The 17669-nt window shown below is 47.5% G+C and overlaps 1 protein-coding gene across 2 annotated transcripts in view; it reads right to left on the bottom strand.

Annotated features, from left to right (window-relative positions):
- ANO9 (anoctamin 9) overlaps window positions 1–17669 on the bottom strand; it is a 161616-nt gene that overhangs the window by 55330 nt on the left and 88617 nt on the right. For both annotated transcript variants that reach the window (XM_073604711.1, XM_073604713.1), the window contains exons 9-10: window positions 15982–16078; window positions 7416–7476 (exon numbers count right to left, since the gene is read on the bottom strand). In XM_073604711.1, coding sequence (XP_073460812.1) covers window positions 7416–7476; window positions 15982–16078 — 158 coding nt within the window. The remainder of the gene's footprint in view (window positions 1–7415; window positions 7477–15981; window positions 16079–17669) is intronic.

The raw sequence follows: 17669 nt of genomic DNA, 5'->3' as shown, positions 1-17669 counted from the left end.
CATCCTCCTCCTATGGAAGGGAGATATGGAATCTCTGGATGAATTTATATGCACCTTGAATGACAACCGGATTGGAATAGAGTTGACCTATGAAGCCAGTCGGTCGACTATTCACTTCTTGGACCTCGAGATCATGGTTGTTAATGACCATCTCATTACCAAGACTTTAAGGCCACCAATCGGAATGGATACATTCCGATCGATAGTTGCCACCATGCAGCATGGCTGAAATCCATTCCCCGTAGCCAACTGCTGCGGATTAGAAGTAACTGTTCACAACTTACTGATTATTTTGATCAAGCTAATATCTTGAAGTCTAGATTTACAGATAAGGGCTACAATACACTGGAGATAGATGAAGTGATTCATAATGTTTCCCTAGTAGATAGGAATTTACTAATTTCTGAACAACCTAAACATAATTTAGAAAATAAACATAAATGGTCTTTCCTCAGTAACTTTTCAATCCTGCACAAACAGGTTAAGGATATTATTCATAGGCACTGGAAGGTACTAAAAAATGATACCGTGCTGGGACCTGTCCTTCCAGTGCAAGCAGGGGTGATTTATAGAGGTGCTATGCCCCTGAGGGGACAGATTGCGCCCAATATAACTGACCCCCCTTCCGTCCCCTCATTTTTCCAGAGTATGAAGGGCTTTTTTCCTTGTCGAAGGTGTAGGGTGTGTAAATACAACACACACAAATCCCGTAAGATTGAGACCTTTGGATCAACTACCACTGGGAGAGAATACTCTGTTAAACATTTTGTTACATGTTCAACAAGGTATATTGTATACCTCATTACTTGTCCCTGCGGGAAACGGTACCTGGGGCGGACCATTCGTACATTTGCTATAAGGGTCAATGAACATATAAAGTCTATCAAAAAAGGACGTACGAACCACAGTGTGCCCAACCATTACTTGTTATGTCACAACCGAGACCTTACTGGCACTAAGTTTCAAATAATAGATAAATTCATCTCTCACTGGAGAGGAGAGTCAAGTGTGAGAGGAGTATCGAGACTTGAAACTTTTTGGATACACCAGCTAAGATGTTTCACGCCACATGGACTTAATGTGGAGTGGGACATTAATTCATTCATTAATCAATCTTGAATGTGTGATCCAGAAGATGCTCCCTCAAATCCCCCCCTCCCCCCCTCCTTTCTTTAGACAACTTGATCCCCATAAAAGTTTTTATATACATGTGGCATGAGTACGCCTAACTCGTTTGGGGACTAATTTGGGCCTCTCTTATAACTAAGATGGCTCCCGTTTATATATGAGGGGAGGTTATAATATCTGTAATCAATTATTCCGTTTAAAATTATTCGGTCCTGGTTTCTGTGTTTTTTATGAATACATTTTTTAAATTTTTAAATTTTACAATTTTTAATTTTTTCTTTTTCGTTCTATCAAATAAATTTTTGAAGTCGATGGTATATAATTCTTAAATATGTGCGTTACAGCACATTTTCTCTCTTCTGTTCTGGTTTTATTGGTTATTGACATGAATTGAGATAGGTGTCATTAACCCCTGTCTAATATTCATACATAAGAAATAAGACGGTCATTTTTAATATATATACTTTCTTTAGTTTTACTTTTTAAATATCTGTAACCTAACTGTGATGCATACTGACTTCCTGATTGGATATCCTAGTTTGGATATTTAGGCTTTATGAATAAATTTTATTCTTTCTTTGCTGTTGACTCTGAACGCCGTATTCATTTTTACTTCAAGCATTTCCGGCCTCGATGATCCTTTTGGAACGCATTTGCGCTCCAATAGTCTTGTTGATGTGTTCCTATTGGTGCGATGACACGTCAGACATGAATGGAACGCACGCTAGGAAACCAGGAAGTCAGAGCGCACATTGATGTAACAGCTGTTTTATGGGTTAGTATTACAGTATGTGTATATAAGCGTGGTGGTGGCGGGATGGCACATACCCCAGCCGAAGTCTCTTCAGACGAAACGCGTCTGATCTCCTTGCTGTACCCAGCCACCCATACAACGCTTGCTTCTTCCTTTTATTTGAATTTTTTGGATTTACACCATGTGGAGGCTCCTTGTTTTTAATTTATACATGGCTCACTTATGCTGGTAATGACGGTGATCGTACAAGCCACCTGGGCAGGCTCCTGGTCCCCCATCTAAGGAGGAGGTTCACCACCATACAGACCACCCTCATATTGTCATCCATCTTAAGACAGTTCAAGCTCGTTTGACTCACCGCCAAGGGCCTGTGAGTCCACCGAAGTCGGTAAGAGTATTTTATCCTTCACTCTGATTTGGATTATTATCAAGAAGATATCACTTCATTATCTGCATTGCACTGAATTTGCTTTCTTGCGGCTGATTTTTCCGTTCCTGCACCATATGTTGGACTAGATAAATTTATTTTTAAATTTGATTAGAAGATTGTGGTTACACCTCTTACCAGAATTGTGAACTTTTTCAATACTATCATCACGTTTGCTATTTATATTTTTCACATTCTTTAACTGTTCATGTTTTTTTTCATCACAAAAGAAAATGCTTTCCATGACTATACACTAAGAATTTTTTCACAATATTCTTTATTTTCTCAGTCCCTTATCTGGGAGAGATTTGATGTGGTTGTTTTACACATAGGTGCGAAATTACTTTTTCGTTTGTAGGTTTTTCATATAGATGTTTTAGTATTAGCGCTACACTTTTTATATTTAGGTATTTTGCACAATTTGGTCACATTGTAGTGTTGGCTGCTGTTCAAATTTATGATTGGCGCTGTATTTGTTTATTTATTTGAAATCTTAGAAGAAAACCTGTTAGAGACTGCAAAAGACTTGAGACTGGGGCGGAGGTTCACCTTCCAGCAGGACAATGACTCAAACATACAGCCAGAGTTACAATATTCATGTGTGTTAGAATGGCCTAGTCAAAGTCCAGACTTAAATCCAATTGAGAATCTTAGCCAAGACTTGAAAATTGCTGTTCACAGACACTCTCCATCCAATCTGACAGAGCTTGAGCTATTTTGCAAAGAAGAATGCGCAAAAATGTCACTCTCTAGAAAAGCTGGTAGAGACATACTGAAAAAGATTTGCAGCTGTAATTGCAGCAAAAGGTGGTTCTACAAAGTACTGACTCCGGGGGGGCTGAATACAAATGCACGCCACACTTTTCACATATTTGTAAATAATGTTCGAAACCACTTATTTTCCTTCCACTTCACAATTATGTGCCACTTTGTGTTGGTCTATCACATAAAACCCCAATAAAAAACGCTTTTGATTGTAACATGACAAAAATGTGGAAAATGTCAAGGGGTAGGAATAACTTTTCAAGGCACTGTAGATGTAATGTGCAGATGGGCAAGGGTTTAATTGAAAAAAAAGCTTGATAGCTTCTTCTGCAATGTGTAGCTTAGACAGCAATGTATATGTAACACCCTCCCAGTTAGTGTAGATTGTTAGGTAAAATAGGATTTTTTAAAACAGCTTACCTGTAAAATCCTTTTCTTTCGAAGGACATCACGGGACACAGAGCCACAGTAATTACTGATGGGTTATATAGGGTATCACTGGTGATTGGACACTGGCACACCCTATCAGGAAGTTCAACCCCCTATATAATCCATCCTCTTGCAGGGATACCTCAGTTTTGTAGCCAAGCAATATAGCATATTAGAAGAGGGGCAGGACCTCTGTGTCCCGTGATGTCCTTCGAAAGAAAAGGATTTTACAGGTAAGCTGTTTTAAAAAATCCTATTTTCTTTCTCAAACATTACGGGACACAGAGCCACAGTAATTACTGATGGGATGTCCCAGAGCAATGCTACCTGAGGGAGGGGGGAACCACGACCAAGTAGGGTGTAATCAGACCTGAGGACCCTGTACAGCTGCCTGCAGCACACTTCGCCCAAAGGCGATATCCTCATGCCTTCTCACATCCACCTGATAGAATCTGGTGAATGTATGAACTGAAGACCAGGTTGCGGCCTTGCAGATTTGAGCCATAGAGGCCCGGTGATGCACTGCCCAAGAAGCACCAATAGCCCTTGTGGAATGTGCCTTGATCTGAAACGGAGGAATCTTCTGTTTCAAACCGTAAGCTTGAATGATCAATTGTCGAATCCATTTAGAAATGGTAGCTTTTGACGCTGCCTGTCCTCTATTGGGACCCTCTGGCAGCACAAACAAAACATCCATCTTGCGAATCTGAGCAGTTGCCTCGAGATAGGCCTTAACTGCTCTTACTACATCCAACGAATGTAGAGATCTCTCTTCCGGAGAACAGGGATCTGGAAAAAAGGAAGGCAGAACAATGTCTTGGTTTAAATGAAAATCAGAAACCACCTTCGGTAAAAAACTAGGATGAGGGCGCAGTACCGCTCTATCCTTGTGTATAATCAAATAAGGCTCCTTACAGGAAAGGGCTGCTAATTCTGAAACTCTTCTAGCAGAAGAGATGGCCACCAGAAAAATTTACTTCCTTGTCAACAAGACCAAAGGAATCTGACTTATTGGTTCAAAAGGCTGTTTCTGTAACACAGCCAGGTTCAAGTCCCAGGGGTTTAGGGGCGCTTTAACCGGAGGATTAAGACGCATCACCCCCTGCATAAAGTTTCGGACCAAAGAATGCGAAGCAAGTGGCCGTTGAAATAATACTGATAAAGCCGAGACCTGGCCCTTGATGGTACTAAAGGCCAGCTTCATCTCTAATCCTAATTGTAGAAAATCAAGAATTCTACCTATGACATATTTCCTGGGATGCCAACCTCTGGATTCACACCAGGATACATAAGCTTTCCAGACTCTATGATAAATCATCCTGGAAGCTGGCTTCCTTGCATTAATCAAGGTAGATATGACAGGACCTGAAAGCCCACGACTCTTCAGAACGTGGGTCTCAATAGCCAAACCGTCAAATTTAGCATTTGTAAGGCAGGATGGAACACTGGACCTTGAGATAACAGGTCTGGGCATACCGGTAGGGTCCACGGGGAACCCACCGTCATCCTTACTATTTCTACATACCAAGTCCTTCTGGGCCAAGCGGGGGCCACCAGAAGTACCGACTTCCTTTCCTGCCTGATCCTGCGAAGTAGTAGTGGCAGTAGCAGAATAGGAGGGAATGCGTAAATCAGTGAGAACTGATGCCACGGAATCACCAACGCATCCGTCCCGCATGCAAGAGGATCCCTCGTCCTTGCCACAAATCTGTCTATCTTTTTGTTGAATCAGGATGCAAAGAGATCTACATCTGGGACCCCCCATCTTTGGCATATGGCCCAAAAGACGTCGGGGTGTAGAGACCATTTCCCTGGGAGTAACTGCTGGTGACTTAGATAGTCCACCTGCCAGTTCTCTATCCCTGGAATAAAAACTGCCGATATGCATGGCACATGCATCTCTGCCCAGACTGGTTCACCTCCTTTTGAGCAGCTCGGCTCCAGGTGCCTCCCCGGACACGAGGCCCGGGTACCATCCAATTCGGCCTAGCAAGGACACTTTGAATGGATCGGGTCTGCCTGGCTTGCCCCAGTATAGGATATAGGATATTCCCTTTGGAGCTCAGCACAGCACATCTTTACACGTCCATCACCTAAGACACTGGCGTAAAAACTGAGGTATCCCTGCAAGGGGAGGGATTATATAGAGGGTTGAACTTCCTGATAGGGTGTGCCAGTGTCCAATCACCTAGTGATACCTATATAACCCATCAGTAATTACTGTGGCTCTGTGTCCCGTGGTGTTCGAGAAAGAAATTTAGTTTAGCTCCTCTAATCAGTGGAGCAGGGATTGATTTTTTTAGGTTGTAGAATCACAGTGGGAAGAAGAGTAAAAAGGTAGGCGGAGTATTTATGGAGACGCAGCCAATTCCTGGGGAGGTGTGTCCAGTAGGTGGCTTAAGCCGGGAGCAGAGTTTGTGGATCCTGGGCCCTGTCCTGCCAAAGGAGCCCCCTGTCTAAAGGGCACTGCCCATCAGGGCAGTCTGCTGGGGATACTGCTTGAAAGTCATCAAGGTCCCAGCTGTAGTCTTTTCCCAAAGTCTGGGATTTTTCTTAAGGTCTGGAGAAGCTCACTGGAGGAAGCCAATGGAGGTTGGGGAAAGTGTCCAGCTGTCCTGGGCCAAATCTGTGTCTCCCTCACTGAAAAATGCTTGGTGGATAATAGGAGCCGGCAACTGATGATCCTGTGGCATTGTGACCAATGTGTTGAGCCCTAATGAGTGTGTGCAGTTCTCAGTTCTTCAAAAGCACACCCTAGACACTTTCTCAGCCATTAGTGAATGTTGTGGAAGCTCTCTGCCAGAATAGGAGGAGAGGTGTCCTTGGTCAAGTCTGTCTCTTCGGGATATCCTAGGTTCTCCTCTCACCTATTCAAGTTCAATAAAAATTACAAAAAGGACAATCTAGACTGTTTCTTGGAACCAGTGAGGAAGAAAATACTGTATGCCTGGCTGTGTGTGCACCCAGTTTGGGGGAATGGGACCATCAAAGCCAATAGCTCCTCTGAGAGCATGCTACATATATATCCACACACACACAGTATTGGAAAATCTGCCTTTACACGCACATGAACTTTAATGGCATCTCTGTCTTAATCCGTAGGGTTCAATATCGATCCTTTGCAGCTATAACAGCTTCAACTCTTCTGAAAAGGCTGTCCACGAGGTTTAGGAGTGTGTCTATGAGAATGTTTGACCATTCTTCCAGAAGCACATTTTTGAGGTCGGGCACCGATGTTGGACGAGAAGGCCCGACTCCGCTCTAATTTATCCCAAAGGTGTTCTGTCGGGTTGAGGTCAAGACTCTGTGCAGGCCAATCAAGTTCCTCCATCACAAACTCGCTCATCCATGTCTTTACGAACCTTGCTTTGTGCACTGATCCAAATCATTTGGTGGAGGAGGATTATGGTGCGGGGTTGTTTTTCAGGGATTGGATCTGAACCCTTAGTTCCAGTGAATGGAACTCTTAAGGCGTCAGCATACCAAGACATTTTGGACATTTTCATGCTCCCAACTTTATGGGAACAGTTAGGGGCTATCCCCATTCTGTTCCAACATGAGTGCGGACCAGTGCACAAAGCAAAGTAATTTTTAGATAGAGTGGGGAAGGATTAGATCACCTGTCAGGTTTTTACTGCCATCTGTGGCACCACTGGAGAGATTTCTCCTCACTTACTGGCACAGGGACAATGGTTTCCCCTGAGAGGAAGTGATTAAGGCTCTACAATACAGACACAGAAGCCACAACACATGTGGCAGAAGCACTGGATAATGCCTGCTATGAGACAGGGTTAGTTGCATATGTGCTCCAGAAATAAAAAGTTTAAATACTTGAAAAGTTCTATTTTTTAAAGCATAGATATACTTTCAAGAAGTTTTAAAATCTGAGACGTATATATTTGTTATACTTACCCCAGACTGCCATAAACATTGCAAAGAATACTGTGCCTTCATTGTCAAATAAATGTGTCACCTGCAGGAGGAAAAACTCGTTCAGTAAACAAAAAAACAAAAAAAAAAAAACCTACATACAGTAATACCTTGGATTACAAGCATAATTTGTTCCAGAAGAATGCTTGTAAGCCAAAGCTTCGTATATCAAAGCGAGTTTCCCCATAGGAAATAATGGAAATTCAGATAATCTGTTCCACAGCCACTGCTTGCTTATGCAGTACTGCATGTGGCCAGAGGTGCAGGGGAGCCGGAGACACTCGGAAACCCTCGGGAACCGAGGGTTTCCGAGTGTCACCGAGCATCACTGGCGCCTCCGCACCTCTGGCCAAATGCAGTACTGCACACCCTAGCGGCTTGAATCCTGCTCGTCTTGCGAGACAACGCTTGCAAAGCGAGTCAGGAATTTTTGTTAAAAAAGCTTTTTTTGCGAAACGCTTGTAAACCGCCTTCCTCGCAACCCGAGGTTTCACTGTACATTTCTTACATATACAGTAATTTAATCATCTGAATGCCTGCCGCTAAATTGCATGTGCTCCCAACTTGAGACATTCATAGCAATAAATAACTGAATTGAAGGCAGCCCCATCCATCTTAAGAGGTACACCAACACACAAGATTTGCTTAAAGGCATAGTTCACCTTTACGAGAAAACCGCTTATGATGGTAAGGAGCATTTGTAGGTTAAAGCAAACTGTGCAGCTTTGACCAAAGTTGAATAATGCCCTTGCTATAGTTTAGGGAATTTACTTACCTCATGAAATTCGATTAAAACCCCCCACGAGATCGCATCATCCATCCTGCCTTGTTGCTAGGATGTTGCTATGAGACTCCCATCTCTTACTGTTAACCTCCACCAACACAGAAGTGTGTGGTTTCTCTGATGCAAACCCCCTCCCATACGCTCACTCTCCCCTGATGCAGTAGCTCCGATCTCAGTATCTAAAAACACGCTCCTGTGATGGAGGAGATAAACAGTATGAGCTAAGCATCTCTTAGCAATGTCAATGCGATCTCTGGGAGTTTTTTGGTCAGGCTTCAGGAGGCACATAAATGGCCTACACCTATAGTAAGGGAATTATTTAACTCTGGTAAAAGATGCCCAGTTTGTTTAGATCTACAGGTGTCCCATACCTGCATAAGCAGTTTTTGTCAAAGGTGAACTACAGCTTTAATGTAACTGAAGACCCTCGTGTGTTTCTGCACCAGATCCCAATAAAATAAAACATGGAGAATAGTCCACCTTTAGCTCCGGTTCACACAGGGGCGGCACGACTTGCAGGTCGCCTCACCGAGGCGACCTGCACACGACTTCCACGGCGACTTGCAAAACGACTTCTGTATAGAGGTCTATGCAAGTCGCCTCAAGTCGTCCCCAAAGTAGTACAGGAACCTTTTTCTAAGTCGGAGCGACTTGCGTTGCTCCTATTAGAACGGTTCCATTGTACACAATGGGAGGCGACTTGTCAGGCGGCTAGGTCGCCTGACAAGTCGCCCCTGTGTGAACCGGCACTTAAGGTATGCCTGCTCCTAATTATGTCATTGCTATAATCTGTATGTCCCATGTTGACTGCTCATATTTTAGAATTGGGGACTGCACTTTCCAGAGGGGACTTTTATTTTAAATTGCCCTGCCCATGGGCATCTTTACTTAGTTTCCATTATTTGCTCCTTCTAATTTGTGACAGTTGGATTACATTTTTGAAACAATCACTGATAACTTACATCAGTCAGATCTGGATATGTAATGTCTTGTTAGTAATGCTTCCAATCCGAAAGTATGCAGATATTACTACTATAGAGAGGGGCCTGGAGCGAGGGGATTGAAAAGAATTAGCAGAGGGCCAGCATGATGAGAGTGATAAGGGAACAGCAAGGGTTAAAAAAATAGTGCTGAGGTGGGGGGAGTAATGATTGGAGAAGTAGGAATAGGTGGGGTTTAGTTTATTTAAGGAGTTAGGGGGGTGACCCGTGCAACACTGCAGGGGATCGTTTCAGAGGAGCAGTTTAGTGCATCGCCACCTGCATACCAATGGCCGACGTGGATCGGTTTTTAGCCCAGCTTTGGGTGGCCGCTGCCTCCAAGGGCCCAAATGGCTGCATGGCCAATTGGCCTCTCTGCTACAGGAGCAGGCATCCGGATCGGCGGCGGGGTGGGGGGGTGGGGTTAAGGACCTCCCACGCGCTAGGAGGGCACGGCCTCTGGAGCGTTTCTCCCCCAGGGCTTCGCGCCACAGCAGGAGCCCCCCTGATCGGGACCCGTCCAGCCCACCGGCGAAACGACAGCCGGTTTCCGCCAGTTCAGGGCCGGGGCAGAATCCTCTGCATCAGTGGAGCTCGGTGGGTGGGGCCTCGGCGCACGCGCATGTACCTCTCGCCCTCCTGCCCGCTGGAGACAGCAGGATCGAGCGGACACCCCCTCCCCCAATGCGACAGCCATGGGGAGGTCCCAGCGAGAGAGGAGACCAGTAACGGCTGCCGGGCTTTCACCTGCCCCGACCGGCGGCCACAGACCGGCGCTCCCCATTGCAGGCAGAGCGGGCAGCATGGCGCAACCAGCAGGGATACGCCATCAGAGGTGAGAGCCCCAGGAAAGAAGAAGGCAAAGTCGGGGGCGGAGCCAGCGCTAGGAGGCGTGGCCAGCAGAGCCAAGCCAGCATAGTGTTGAGGCCAGCGTTACCCAGGGTGAGCGTCTCGGACCCCCTGCAGCCGACTGGTGACCGTTCTGAGGGGGAGCTGACGGGATCCAGGAGCATCAGGCAGCAGTGGATTCCGGTGCAACGGCGGCGGGGACACCATCCCCTGGTCAGCCCGGTAAGTCTCCCGGTCAGTCCTCTGTCTCTATTACCAATACTAAGCACGGGTTGTTTGGGGTAGCGGCTACGGGTGGTTCAAGGGCCGCCAGAAGGGTGCTGCAGGCAGCGCAGGGCCGTCTGTCCGTCCAATGGGATCACAAGGTCATTAGCCTCTGGATGAAGCCGAGATCGTTGGCGAGGGCCCCGAATCAGTTTTTTCCAGGGGGGGGGGGGGGGGGGGGCGGTGGTTCCGCATCCCCTGGACAGCCGGCCGCCAAAAAAATGGGGTGTCTGCTGGCAATATAATGAGGGAACCTGCAAATTCGGGGGATCATGCCATTTTAAACATGAGTGCTCCGGCTGCGGTGGATCCCATCCCGTGTCACGCGGTTTCAAAAAAGGTAAGGGACGGGCCGGGGATGTTGGTAACAAAAGGGACAACACCAGTGAGGGTGCAAAAGATGCAACCTTTTCTAAATAGGTATCCAGATCGGGAGGCCCCACGGCTGTTGAGGGAGGGATTTTCGGAGGGTTTTCGTATCCCATGCTCCTTGTCTACTGTCCCGCCGGTAGCTAAGAATTTGCGTTCTGCATTGCTTCATCCTGGAGTGGTGGGCGAAAAATTGGGTAAGGAAGTGGCGCTAGGCCGCATGGCCGGGCCTTTCCGAGAGCGACCTATTGAGGAGTTGGTGATTTCCCCTCTGGGAGTGGTGCCCAAAAAAGAGCCGACCAAGTTTCGGCTAATACACCATCTGTCTTTTCCGAAGGGGGGATCGGTCCTTCGATGCTGCAGTGGGCTGTGTTCGCCGCTGTAGAAAGCGGGCACTGATAGCAAAAGCGGACATCAAATCTGCGTTCCACTTGCTCCCGGTTCATCCGGACAGTTTTTGGCTGTTGGGGTGCTGTTGGCAAGGGGAATTTTACGTTGATTGTTGCCTGCCCACGGGTTTCTCCATTTCGTGTGCATTGTTCGAAACATTCGGCTCCTTTGTTGAATGGGTGGTTAGGGGCATTTCAGGGCTGAATTCCATAATTCATTACCTGGATGACTTCCTCTGCGTGGGTCCTCAGTCGTCTAATGTGTGTGCAGCGCTGTTATCCACATTGCAACACATGGCAGATGCATTTGGGATCCCACTGGTGGAGGTCAAGACGGAGGGCCCGACCACCGCTATCAGCTTCTTGGGCATAGTCATTGACTCAGAAGCAATGGAGTGTCACTTACCGAGGGGAAGTTGGGAGCACTAAAGATAGAGATTCAAGGGATTTTAGGGCTATGGAAGATTCAGCTATGGAAGCTGCAGTCTTTACTGGGTAAATTGAACTTTTCATGCCGCATTATCCCCATGGGCAGGGTGTTCTGCCGACGGCTGTCGGCAGCCACTGCGGGGTCCGGTCCCCCACTCATTTCATTCATATTACTAGGGAACACCGGGAGGACTTGAGGGTGTGGGATACCTTCTTGACAGACTACAATGGCAGATCGGTTTGGATGTCCGGCCCGGTGAGTAATTTCGATTTGGAACTGTTTACAGACGCAGCGGAGTCAACAGGTTACGGGGCATTCTATCAGGGTCACTGGAGCGCTGGGCCTTGGCCGCTTTCGTGGTTAGAGACAGGGTTGCAGAAGTATCTGGTGCTACTGGAGCTGTTTCCAGTGGTGCTGGCCATGGAGATATGGGGTGAGTCGTTCAGGGATTTGAAGGGGAGATTAAATTGTGACAACCTGGGAGTGGTTAAAGTCATTAACCGTATCTCAGCGCCGTCACAGCAGGTAGTACGGCTGCCTACAGTTGAACATCTTTCTGTATGCGGTACATCTCCCAGGGGTGGACAACACTTTGGCTGATGCTTTGTCTCGCTTTCAGTGGGACAAGTTCCGAGAGCTGGCTCCGGGGGTGGACCGACAATGGGTGCCGTGTCCCCAATGGCTGTGGGTTATCGCCTTGCAGTCCTCGCAGGATGGATAAGAAGGTCGGTGAGTGTGTCCATGTGGGAGGCTTAGGAGAAGGTATGGCATGAATGGTGGGCGTTAGTTAGGCAGGCTGGAGTGGATCCGGACAACATCGACGTAAGGTTGCTTGTCATTTATTTTGCTTCCAGGAATTTGGAACAGGGGGGTGTCAGTGTTGGCCATGGGCCTCAAACTCGCGGGGCTGGCGTTTTTGTTCAAATTGCAGGGCAGGGTGGATTTTACAAAGGATTTCCGTGTCCGACAGGCTATGAAGGGTTACCGTCGTACACACACAAATGCAGTGATGCCAGGAGGCCGGTGTCCTTTGACAACCTGCGGTCACTGTTTTTTTTCAGTTGGGCGGGGTATGCACATCAGCATATGAAGGGTACTTGTTTAGAGCAGCTTTTTCGCTGGCCTTTTTTGGAGCCTTCCGGATTAGTGAGCTGGTCATCCCTTCCAAGAGGGTTCCAGGGGGTTTACAAGTTCAGGATGTGGTTCTGCAAAGGGGTTAGCATTGAGGTATTGCTACACCGGTCCAAAATGGACCAGGGTGGCAAAGGGGTAAAGGTACGACTGTATTCTCTACCGGACTCTGTGTGCCCTGTGGCGGCGGTGAGGGAATTTCTGGGAGTTCGCCCGGTTTCAGAAGGGGTTTTGTTAGTGCACAGGGACAGGTCTCCATTGTCCAAGTTCCAGTTCATGTCCGTTTTAAAAAAATGCCTGAAAGCTGCGGGTTTAGATTGCTCACAGTATGGTTCACACTCCTTCCACATTGGAGTGGCAACAGAAGACACGCGATGTGGGTTGGACGAGGTGGCTGTAAAACGGATCGGTCGATGGGAAATCAGGGAGATTCCAGACCTACATCTGACCGCAGTTGGTGGTTGAGTAAGGTAGGGAACAAAAATATGAAGAAAAGGCAGGGGGTGTTTTGTTGCCGAGCATGCATATAGTAAACAAAAAGCAGAAGGGTTCCCCTAGGTGGACTTTACTGGCACTTGCAAGAGTAAGGAATGATAAAGTGTGTAGAAGGTAAGGAGCAATATAAAAAGGTTTAAATTTTATTCAAAATCACAGGTACATGGAGATAAAAACAAGCAGTAAATGTATGGACTAACATAGTGTAAACTACAAAATAGCCATCATAAGCAATTAGGACAAAACAAATGTGATGAAAAAAGCTCTTCTCAAGCCCTACGCGTTTCGGGGTACTTTATATCTGTACAATCCTTCTTCAGGGGCATAGTCAGAGAGAGATGTTCATCTAGGCTGAGAATGTTTGCTTATTTGCTTGAGGAAAACTTATTATTCTAAAAACAAGAAGAAACATGGAGGAAGGACATGGTGTGGCAAGAAATTTAGTACATATTGTAACTGGTATAAACCAGAGTATTTAAATAATGATGGATGCAGGTTGGTAGGCTGCAGTCACCATGGGGGGAATTTTTTGGCAACACTCCCGTCCCGCCCGACCAGTGCGCGTACAAACCAGAGCGGCGTGCTGAGGTCACAGGAAGGCGTCCCTTGAAAGGAGTGTGATAACAGCCTCACAGCCAAGCGTCCAGAGAGTGTAACGTCATATAGTAAGGTTATCGAGTTGGGTGAGTATTCTGTGTTGTGGTACCATGGTTATACTGTGGTTTTCTTCCTTTCTTGCAGGTGGAAGCCAGATGCGCCTCGTCTGGATATTGGGCCACTCCTATGTGTTTTGGGGGGCCAGGCGGGCAGACGTTAGGCCTAATGGCAGGCAGCTGGGGATTCCCAGAGGGGAGACATGTATCCGTTGGTCGGGGCACCCGGGCATGCTGTGGAGTAGGGGGGTGCCTGAAGTGCATCACTTTGCACGTCTGGACAGGCCGCCGGACATTTTGGTGATCCATGTCGGGGGGAATTACCTGGGGGGGTCGTTCCATTCGGAAGCTTATTAAGGACGTTAAGTTTGACTTCCTCCGAATGAGGACAACCTTCCCTGACATGTTGGTCGTTTGCTCTGACATTGTAGCCAGGATGACCTGGCGGTTGGCAAGGTCGGTAGACAGAGTAAATAAAGCCTGCATAAAAGTTAATAAAATGGTGGGCCGGTTCTTGGCCTCTAATGGGGGTTTGGTGATCCGCCATAGGGAACTGGAGAGGGATGTTGGGCTTTATCTCCGAAGGGATGGGGTTCACCTGTCAGCGGTGGGTATTGATCTCTGGCCCCTGGGGCTGTAGGATTGAATCCAGCGGGCTTTGAGAGTGTGGAGGGGCTCCCAAAGTTAAGGAGTTACCCTTGTTACCGGTGGTGGTCTTTGATGGTGGCAAGTAACCTACAAGATGGAAGTGTGTGGGACCCATCGGTGGTATGGGCCCACATTGTATTTAGTGGAACAGAGTTATGTTGGGAAGTGCCGTCAAATACCACCGGGGGGAGCAACGGATATTTTGGGGTTTTTGTTATGGTTAAAATGTTTTATATATTGAATATTTGTGAAAGGCTGCTATGGCCAGTTATACTCCAGCTCAAATGTGGTTTCGTTAATCGTAGGTGATAAGTGGGGCAGGTTTTGGAGTATGATAATGGTGGCAGTCATATGAGGGTAGGACATCTTATCTACACTGGTCAAGTGCTCTCAGCACCACCAGTTCTGTAGTGTGGGATGTTCTAAAATTCAGGGGAGGTGACAAAACATCATCATGTTCAACTCCACCAGGGAAAAATGTTAATTTATGTACTGGTTGTGTCAGGTATGTGCAGTGATTAAAAGGTGCTTTCCATGTTAAGCCTAGTTACATCATACCAGACAAATTCCTCTTAGGTCAATATTTTTTTCACATGAAACTAAATTGCTTTCGTATGAGACTTTCTTCCCCAGAAAATCAAAAGAATGTGTTGGAGTTCATGCTTGTGTGCTTGAAAGGTCAGTGTATTATAACTCTCCAGATTTCTTTAACATATCGATCTGATTTCAAGAATTCATGCTGAGAGCAGACTGTGTAAGAGAGGTGTAAGGAATAAAGTATTACAAAAAAAAAAAAAAGAAGAAGAAACAAGCGTGATATTGATCTAATGTGTTTTAGGGGAAGACTGGGCTAGGAGCAGTCCTAAAAATATATGTTGGGTGTTGGCACTGAGTGTAAATACGTCACCACTCAGACATCAGTCCAAGCTGAATCTGCAGTTAGTAACACCTGTGCAGGGAAAAGGTCATCTAGAGCCCATGGCGAACATGTCAAATTCCTCTCTCCCCCCATATGCCCCCAGCACAAATAACACTACCCACCCAAAAAAAAAAAATAATTCCCCCTCCTAGCACAAATCCTCTACCCCTCAAATGTCCCCTCCAAGCACAAATCCACTTCTTCCATCCCCCCTCCCAACACAAATCCCCAAATCACCACTCCTAGCACACCTCCCTAAATTTGCCCTTCTAGAATAATTCTTATCCCCTGTTGCCCCCCAAATTCCCCTTCTAAACACAAATCCCCTCCCCCCAATCTCCTTGTGGTGCCCCCCCCCCTTTTGCCCACCCCTTGTCCCGGCCCTGCTGGAGAGTGTTATATAGCTACCTGCGCTCCATTCAGATCTGCGATCACAACATCTTGAAAATGGAAGTCTTCCAGCACCAACTTCCTTTTTGGCTCTGAGATGTCATATGACCAAATGCCAACAGCTGCAAAAGAAGCTGATCTTGGAAGATGTGGATCTGTACCTACCATGAAAATTTTATTTGTCCCCCAGACCAAAGGTTCCCAGTCCCTCCAAGAATCCCATGCTTGCCCTGGCTTTGGATCTTACCTTTGCATATGTGCAGGTCTCTGACAAGGGCCAGTAGGGGCAATTTTGATCACAGAGCGGACACATCAAGGTTGTATTTGCTTTGCAGATCTCCTGGCTAAGGATAAAACAGTTTCAAGGGAAACAGAACAGCATTTGGATACATCTGAGTTCACAAATAAATTACAATTAACACCGAACAGATGATGTAGGCAGCAAGCAGCTGCAGCATTCAGTTGCTTAGAATAAACATTTCCTAAGAACGTATGGAGGCTGCTAGTGTGGGCCTCTTAATAAATGATAGTCACCTGGCTGTACCACTAAAGCTGACCATACATTTAGCAAATTTTGTCTGTTTGCTGACGAACCAGCTAAAATTCAACCAATGGGGAGCCCTGTCGGCACCCACCTGCCCAATATCCTTCGACCTAAAAAATTAAGAGCTTGGCAGCCATTGTTTAGGCATTCTGACAGCTGCAGGTGCCAATAGTCAGCAAAGAAAGATTCCACCAGGGGGTAGGGGACTTGATAGGGAAATCCTACAGTAAATGGCTAGCTTAATTCTATGCCTTGAATACTTTGTGTTACTGACCTGGAACAAAGACGTACATGTGGAGAAAAGAAAGAAGCTCCTATCTACACACAGGGCATCCATCAGAAATTGCGGGGCCCCGTACACAGCTTTAGGCCTGGGCCCCCCTGGGCCTGACTGCCAACATTCCCCAGGGCCCTCCCACTGGCTGTTCCCACCGAATCCGCCCACTGGCAATCCCATGTCCTCCTCCTTCTCCATCCCATGTTCTCTATCCCATGTCCTCTTCGTCCTCCTCCAGTCCCATCTCCTCCATCCCATTTCCTCCTCCCCCTCCAGTCCCATCTTCTCCTACCACAGAAGGTGGGAAGTGGGACAGGAAGGGAGCAGGGGGGCAGGTGTGAGGGGGAAGTGTCATGAGAGGAGGTCAGCGGGACAGGAGGGGAAGTGTCATGGAAGGGGAGGCTGCGGGACAGGTGGGGGGCAGTGGGAAAGGTGGAGGGGGGCAGCAGGAAGGGTGGGGGCAGCATCACAGATTAGAGGCAGTGTCTCAGGTGGGGTGCAGCGGGGGACAGCGGGGCATGTGAGAGGCCATGTCACAGGTGGGGGGCAGCAGGACAGGTGGGAGGCAGTGTCACAGGTTGGGGCAGCGGGACAGGTGGGAGGGTGTTGGACAGATGGGAGGGAGTGTCACATGTGGGGACAGTGGGACAGGTGGGAGAGAGTGTCACAGGTGGGGGGCAGCGGGACAGATGGGAGGCAGTGTCAAAGGTGGGGGGCAGTGGGACAGGTGGGAGGGAATGGGACAGGTGGGAGGGAATGGGACAGGTAGGAGGGAGTGTCACGGGGGGGCAGGACATGTAGGGGGCAGCAGGACAGGTGGGAGGGAGTGGGACAGGTTGGGGGCAGCGGGACAGGTGGGAGGGAGTGTCACAGGTGGAGGGCAACGGGACAAGTTGGAGGCTGCGTCGCAGGTGGGGGGGGCAGTGGGACAGGTGGGAGGGAGTGGGACAGGTCGGGGGCAGCGGGACAGGTGGGAAGGAGTGTCACAGGTGGGGGGCAGCAGGACAGGTGGGGTGGCAGTGTCACACACACCTAAGGAAGCACCATTCTTCCCAGCTCTCACCTGTCCAGCAGTGCCAGGAGGGGATGGGTAGCTAAGCCTGTGTCCTATCTC

This window comes from Aquarana catesbeiana, linkage group LG11 (assembly GCF_042186555.1).
Source record: "Aquarana catesbeiana isolate 2022-GZ linkage group LG11, ASM4218655v1, whole genome shotgun sequence".
NCBI classification, from domain to species: Eukaryota; Metazoa; Chordata; class Amphibia; order Anura; family Ranidae; genus Aquarana; species Aquarana catesbeiana.
The sequence above is the reverse complement of the archived record's forward strand: the minus strand, read 5'-3'. Positions and strand labels throughout refer to the sequence as shown.